The sequence below is a fragment of the Prinia subflava genome, chromosome 13, assembly GCF_021018805.1.
Source record: "Prinia subflava isolate CZ2003 ecotype Zambia chromosome 13, Cam_Psub_1.2, whole genome shotgun sequence".
NCBI lineage: Eukaryota > Metazoa > Chordata > Aves > Passeriformes > Cisticolidae > Prinia > Prinia subflava.
Window position 1 is genome coordinate 3,334,238 of NC_086259.1, and position 8,293 is coordinate 3,342,530.

Genomic DNA, 8,293 nt, shown 5'->3' on the forward strand with positions numbered 1-8,293 from the left:
CACTGTGCACCAAGCCCTGTGTGACATGATGAACTATGTCATACTCAAATGTTTCTTATTAAGCCTTGCATTATCCCTCATATAAAATTAGAACTGCAAATAGTCTTTTATATTTTGGTTGTATTTGATTTTTAATCACTTTGCTCCAAGGTGAGGACTTTCAAACAATCACACTGCAGCCCTCTGCTCTGATTAGAGGGTTTCCATCAGCTGCAGTTGATTCTGCTGCCAGCAGCTCCCCAAGGCCAGTGGTCACTGCAGCCAGGCTGACACAGTGCCAGGAGGGCTGGCAGCCATCCCATCCCATCCCCATCCCCATCCCCATCCCCATCCCCATCCCCATCCCCATCCCCATCCCCATCCCCAGCCCACCCCTATCAGCCTGCCACGGGCAGCACTGGCAGCTCTGTGAGGGGCTGGGGTAAGGTATCCCTAAATCTGTCCCACCTTAACGTGCCCCTGGTTCACTCTGATCACTGAGCTGGAGTGGGAAGGTTGGAGGGGCAGCAGGGCTGTGCAGCCTCCTGCCCACCAGGCGTTGCTCCAGCATCAGGTGTTTGTTCAGAAGAGCTCAAGCACCCCCGTCAGCCCCGCACTAACCTCTGTCCTTGCTCCTGCAGAGTCCATGACGTGCTGGGGGCAGAAGCTGTGTTTCGTGGTGTACCCTCAGTGTGGGAGTGCTGAGGAGGAGGCCTCCTCAGCCCACTCCTGGCGGCTGGTGAACGAGACAGCAGTGGGGAAATAACAACAGTGTGGCCTTCGGGGCTGAAGTGGCTTCTTGTTTACATGCTGATTTTTGAAAAAAGTTTTTCTGGAAAAAAAATTGTTTTAGAGCACCAATAGTGAAGCCCATTAAATGAGCTACATCCTTTATGGCCTCTGTAGCTTTTAGTTATTCCCTAAGGAAAAAAAAAAAAAAAAAAAAAAAAGGAAAAAAAAAGAGAAATAAAATGTAAAATAAGGTGCTGGTTGGTTGGGTTTTTTTCTGGTAGCATTCCTGCTCAGCAGGGGAAAGCAGCACAGACACAGCTCTGGAATACTGATTTTAGTCACCACGAGGGTCCACCAGAGACATACAAATGTAAGCATTTCCAAACGAGGGTAGTTCCTAACTCAAAATCCAAGTACAGAAATCAAGAGAAAGCAAGGAGACCCCTTGCTCTCCCTGGGTGGGGTGAAGACACACATAACATGAGGCACTGAAGGTACAATCCAAAGGATCAGCCCTTCACACACCTGGAGGAGCACAGCACCCCCAGGGCAGCCAGGGCAGGGTGACTGCACTGAGCACAGACCACAGCGGGAACAGCCACAACACCAACAATGGTCTGCACCCTGTCAGCATCATTTTGTGAGGCAGAAAAAAAGATACAGAAGTAGTGATCTAAATCTCAAGTATCTCAGTTCTGGAGTGATCTATATCCCAAGTGTCTCAGTTTTGAAGCACTATTGTAAAGGTGGAGGGGGGTTCCTGCATCCCCAATGGGACAGGGCTCACTGCACCACCCAGGAATTCCTGCGTGAAGCCCAGCAGGATCCAGCTGCCAGCTGGGGAGGATGGGGACATGGAGAGGTTTGCAGCAGGCTCAGCAGTGGAACTCAAAGGAAGCACGGGGAAGGACCCTGATGTCCCTCCTGTCTATTGATGTGTCAGGTGGTGTGACATTGCTTCAGACAGCAATTCTCCATTTCAGCTGTGCTCAACCAAGTAACAAGCCTAAATCACTCACACATCAGATGCTCCTTAGAAAGTGTTTTGCATATTTTATTTGTGCCATACACTAGGAAAAAACCCCTCTTTCGTGCACTTAATCAATATATAGAGATTTGCTGCTATAGCAATATGGCCACTTTCACACCAGGGAATCTTCTGAAAATGCAAGATGTGAGAACAGCTCTGAGCTACTATTCATTTGCAGTATTTGAAAACAAAACCTATCACATTCAGTAGCCTTGGTAACAGTCATCTGAATGTAATTTTAAAAGTATCTTTCCATGGCCCTGGCATAAAAATTATGGATTCATTATCTCTTAGTTAATTATTCAGAAATACTTTTGTAGTATAATAATTATATATATATAGATATAGATATAGATATAGATATAGATATATAAAATTTCTATTTATCTCTCGCCGAACTTTCAGAGAGTAGACACTTAAAAGAAACACAGCTTACATGCTTCTCTTTATATAAAACTGTCAACTGTAAGAGATTAAAATATATATTTAGCTAGAAAAAAAGGTGGGGTTTTGTGTGTATATATCCACACAAATAAAAAAAGATTCCATCTTTTAAATAATAGTGTATAAATATATAGTTTGCTAATGGAAATCATAGATCTTCTGCTTGCTTTTAAGAGAAATTCAGAGCACTTGGGCACTCCCTGTGGCTAAGCAACACCTGAACCTTCAGCTAATGTCAGATGCTCTCATGACTAAGTCTCCTTCTCCACAGCTCAAAATCCACTTTTTGGGGTATAATTTCCAACAGATTCATTCTTTCAATACCTTTTCTAGTTAGTGGGAAAACTAAATGCATTACAGCATCAGAAATACTGATTGCTTTCAGAACTGCTAAGTTTTGGCATGGGTTTTTGTTTGTTTAAACAATTAAGGTATGGAAATCAGCCAGCATGGAAACTTTGCAGCTCTTGGGACAAGTCTGTATAGTAATGAGAGAGGTAATAGTAATATTAATAGTAATAGTAGTAATGCTGCAGCAGCTACCAAGGCTTTTCTTGGCTGTTATATAAGGAAATCAAAAGAAAAATTAAAGAACAAATTCCTCATAATCGGTAATTGAGTTTGGCGCAAGTTTTCCCTGATTATGCTGACATGCTTTTAAAGTAACAACGTTTGGCCTAAAATCAGAAGGCTTAATTTAGAACAGGATGATTTACTAGACCTCGTCTTTGAATTACCAATAACCAAATAATACCAATAACCAAAAAGTGTTTCACAATGTTTCATTTTTAGGAACATCTTCATCTCTGCTCCCAGCATCACGCACATTAAAGGCTTTACAAAGTGCCATTAGTGCCTAATGTGTGGAATTTCTAACCATAGAAATCAATGTAAAAAATTAGAAATATAAATTCATATGCATATGAAATATGAAATATGAAAATGATTGAGTGTGCTGCTAAATTCACATGAAATTTAGCAGCACACTCAATCCATATAAGACAGATTGTTCCTAAAGACAAAGCAACTAGCCCCAAAGGAGACATAATTACTGGTATTTTAAAGCCCACTGGACCAAAACCCCTTGAAATGGCTGAACCTATCAGCATGTTGAGTCCTATGATACTTGGTACAGAATGGCAAGCTGCTTCCAACAGAAAGGAGTTTGAATAAAGCTTGAATAGCAATGCAATACTGTATAAGCCTGTATATTATGTGCTGTTATATTTAGGTAGCATAAAATATTAGAGGCTGTAATGCAGAAAATACTCTGTGGAGCATCACCTGTAAGTCAGCCTAAGGCAAAGTCAATAAAAAATGGATTGGATTATTCCTACCTGATTTATCACAGGATTGAAAAAAAGTGGCAACAGATACGCCAGAACTGTGCTACACGCTTTGCAAGACTGAAGTGGGGAAGAAAAAATTCCAGGAGTTGAGTGGACACTGTCGGGAAGCACAGAGAGAATGAGGCAGAGGTACTTCTGCTGGCTTGGCCACCCTCAAGCATTTCCAAACACTTGATAAGGGAATTGATTGTTTTCCATTCACGTTAGTTCATAAACCAGAAGAGTTTGATCTCAGAAGGATCAAGGGATGAGACTCACAGAATCCCAGAATATTCTGAGTTGGAAGGGACCCACAAGCAACATCAAATCCAGCTCTTAAGAAATTGGCCCATATGGGGATTGACCTTTGGTCCAGCACCATGCTGTTTCAGTTCAGAGCCTTTCTCCAGCTCAAGAAGGACAGATGAGTCCCTCCCTGCCTATTTAATAATACATTCCACTTGGAAGCACCTTTACAAAACATCCAAAAATACCCATAAATACGCAGACAAGATTTCATTAGCCATGCTCCATCACTTCTGAAAGCACAAGCCCTGATGCAGCCACCAGCCTCAGGACAGGGACTGGTGGCCCCGGGGAGCAGCCCCCCTGCCTGCCGAGGTGCTCTGGTGGGCTGGGGAGCCCAGCACAGAGCCACTGCCACAGCCCAGCTCCAAACAAGCTAATGCTGGGAGAGAAACGTGCTGAAGAGCTAAATAAATCACCTTCACAGGAAAGGCAACACATGAGCCACCAACCAGCCCCCAACAGACATGTTGTCCCACGCTTCATATTCGGAGACCTTTGTCAAGGTATTTCTCACATTCCACTTACTGTTGAACCCTGGAAAAAAAAAATTGGTTTCCAGCCCCTTTGTACCAAGAACCAAATCAGAAATTGCTAGCAGTTCTCATTAGCAGGATTTTCCTCCAGAAATTGCTAGCAATTCACTAGCTGAGCAGTTCTATAAAAGACGTTGAAAGAAAAAATGAAGGGTGAACTTTGCTTAGAATTTGTCTTTTCCTAAAGCATTAGCGTTCCTAGAGTTGTGTCCTGGCTCCACCTCCAGCTGTGAGTGCAGGCAAACCAAACTCTGTTTTTTAAACCTGCTGTCCTTGGTCCTTTGCTCCTCTCACCAGGGCTCCATCTTCAATGAGAGATTTCTGCACTTGCAAAATGGAAAAGGAAAATCCAAGAAAAAGAATGAGAGAGTAAGAAAATGCTGAGAGGTGAACCCCAAATTCGTCTTTAAGTCCTCCAGTAAGACACAGTGATAGAAGGGAGGGAGAACCAGAAGGCATCATAAAGTAGGGAACACATAGAATGAAGGGGAATAAAATGCAAACCTCCACCAGCTACCTCAGCCTTGGTATCCATTTAATCCCTGCAGCCAAGAACACAAGAGCCAGAATCTGAAGAGGGAAGAACAGCTCACTGAACTGTTTGCTAGGGTGACAGACTGACTAAGGACAGGGCATGAGGTGTGCTGCCTGCAAGGTTCAGGTCCAGACAGCTATTTGTACAGCATTTTAAATCCTAGCACTTGCCTAGGAGAGATTAAAACTCAACTTCCGGCCAAGTCCAAAAATCTGAAATAAGCAAAAGCAGCTTTTCCTCTCAGAGAAAGGTTTAATTAAAGAGTACTCAATTCCCTTCAGGCTTCTCAAATTTGTCCCTTGGTTTCTTGTAAGACATATTTATTGTATTGCAGAGGCTGCCAGAAGACCTACAAACACTCAGGTATCATTTACTACTCCATTTCCATTTCACGGGTTGTTCATTCTCATTTCAGCATCACATCAGGGTTCGATGGTATGGTTTGAAGCATTAATACTTCTGCCACTGCAGCTGAATGAGCATTTCATGGCAAAGCCAAGCCAAGCCTCTCTGCTAGGCTAGAAGGTATTATCCCTCTGCATATCAAGCTGAGTGCTTCCATCCTTTATGGCTACAGATAAATCTGGGATCACCACGAAGTCTGTCCAATTCTCTTCAATACAGATAAAGATTTCCAAGTCTGCAGAGCACAGTCAACACACAATAACAGCCTTCACCTTCTTCTGAGAAAGAGCAGGACAGAGCCAGCAGTACCTCAAAGAGATGGGGAAGGAGAAGCATCAGCCAAACAAGCGCTGGCCTCAGTAATGGGAGAGGGTGTACTTCAGAAATTATTTTTCTTTAACCACCCTAATAATCATACACTTCACAGCTTCTTTTTTTTTTAGTTGGGATATATGCACACATATTAAAGGCAGCTTGATACTGCAGGTGGATTTGGGCAACTGAATACCGAACTAATATGATTTCACCAGAAGCCATTTATTGTTTACATTACAGTCCTAGTTATAGATTCTAAAATCTACAGCCCATATGGGCACACACTCCTGGTTGGCCCAGTCACTGGTTCAAGAGGTGCCTCTCCTTCAGGACATCTAGTTGCTCAAATGTCCATCACCACGTCACATCTTCTGTATCTAGGGTTTACATTCTTTGTGGACAGTTTCTCAGGCCCTCTGTTCCTATCTTAATCCTGTTATTTTCCCAGTGACCTTGATGAATCCCTGAGAACCCTGAAAACAAAACTGCAGGTGGCTTGATAAGATTTCTCACAAACGGTTTGGCTGGTGCATCAACGTGGCCTCTTACACAGATGCACTGCTACAGCACACAACAGTGAATTTCCTTGTACCAAGATTTCATATTTTTATTTAAAAAGTGATAGCCCTTTGACCAGCTTCAGCTACCAGGAAAAGCAGATGATAAAAAAACCTCAGAGATACAAAACCAAACCAAAATACACCCTCTCCCCTCCAAATTCATGTCAACACATGGAGTCATGGGGTGACATGTAAGAGTCTGAGTCAAACTCAGACCGTGGGAGTAGTTTAGGAATCCTCAAGCTTAGGTGTTATGAGTTACAGTCAGAAACCCACGGGCTCTGGGCCACGTGAAATCCTTTTAAAAATTAAGAGATCCAAAGCAAGGCAAAGTATGATGATGCCCAGTATCTTTCTTGCTTAGTATCTTGCTCAGTGCAGGAAGCAGCAGTAGACACTGCCATGATGCTATACCTGTATCACATGCCTGCACCCACGCTATGGTAAAACATTGTAACTAAATTAATATATACAACACAAATTAAAAACAAACAAAAAAAGAAAGCCAAAAGGCAGAGAATATTTTAAGGGATGTTGCAGAGTAATAGACAAGCTGTAGGGTACCAGAAATTCTAACAAATATTCCCTGCTTTAATAGCAGTACAGGAAATACTAAGGAAATAATTTTTCCCCTTTATGCTGCCTATTAGCTAGTGGGGTTTTTTAAACCAGTAGGTATTCTTCTCTATTCAGAGGGTTTTTTGGAAGGCGGGTTTTTCAGGTGGTTTGGGGTTTTTTTTGGCTTGCTTGGACAGGGAAATTTTGTATCTTAAGAAAACAAAACCAAACAAGTAACTTAAACACTTGGTTTCCTGTCTAAAAACATCTTTAAAGAGAGCAGAAAAACATTATTAAAGTACAAAACTTCTAACAAGTTTACTAGCTGATTAACGTGAGGTTGCATACTCTTTAAAGTGTTGTATTTCCACTTTTTTACTTTTTTCTGATTTTAAGAAGTTCTGAATACAAGGAGGCAGTTTATTTGAATCAGAACTGAGGTGCCTTCAAGGATGGTTGATTCCCTGTTTAACACTTACAAGAGATGCAGAAGGGCAGACAATACACTAAGGCAGACTTGTGATTGATGCAGGTATTGACATCCCAGGGCACTGCAATGCACCTCACTGTGCTCACAGTGAGAACAGAGGTTTCTTCTGTAAAATTCATCGTGAATTTGTGGCTCCTCCTTCCAAGGGGTGAACTAGGAGAGAAAACTGCCCTGCAGAAGTCAGTGCTTACAAAGAGCACCAAGCTTCTACTTCTCATTGATGCAAAGCTGTACAGTCCAGTAATGGGAGCTGTGAACACTTCTGTATGCTTCAACACCAAATCTTCATTAACCTGGATGTTTTTTTGAAGTTTCTAAAAATAAAACCTTCTTGGTGAAATTTTCACTGAGTTACCAAATGAATCAGTACACAAAATACATATGATGCACATAAGAAATAATGTGAAGTTACAGATCTTAAAACAGTGTTAACTGTTCAGGGTTGTTTCCAAAATATAGCAGTACTCTAAAGTACATATTTCAACCTTATGAGCTTTATAATAGTGATGGTTTAAGGCATGGCATTATCAGCATTATTTTATTATAGAAATATTTTCTGTAATAGAAATAAATACACATGTATTTCTAAGGTCCCTCATATCCACACAATATAAACCTTTCATCTTTCTCCTAACTATAATTAACTACCTTACACATACAAGTCTATGGATTTAAAATTACTTTTAGACAACATAAAATAAAATAAAGACACTAAAACCTGTAGCCTTTGATGGAAACAACCATTCTGGCAGTGCAATGACTACAGTAGCTGGCAAAGGTGGAATATACCCAAAATGTTTACAAATGCTAGGAAAGCAAGATCTCTTTCAAAACTACATTTTCTTTGATGAAATGAGTTCTGATCACAGAGGAACTTGGAAAAATTACTGAGCAGTATTTATTTAATGCAACTACAACTCTTGTTATGCATTTTGCCACAAGCCCTTCCTGGTATTAATGCCCTTAAGAATGTGAATCTTCTAACTCTGGAATGCACACTATGAAACCAATGTGCAATAGAAAAGGAAAAAAAATCACTTCTATTTAATTCTTCCATATTACATTTTAGTAGGCC

At 41.3% G+C, this 8,293-nt stretch overlaps 1 protein-coding gene across 1 annotated transcript in view; it reads left to right on the forward strand.

Moving 5' to 3' along the window:
* SLC7A10 (solute carrier family 7 member 10) overlaps positions 1-1,987 on the forward strand; it is a 42,151-nt gene extending 40,164 nt beyond the window's left edge. The window contains exon 11 of the mRNA XM_063410571.1: positions 621-1,987. Coding sequence (XP_063266641.1) covers positions 621-745 — 125 coding nt within the window. The 3' untranslated portion in view covers positions 746-1,987. The remainder of the gene's footprint in view (positions 1-620) is intronic.
* Positions 1,988-8,293: the final 6,306 nt, after the last annotated feature.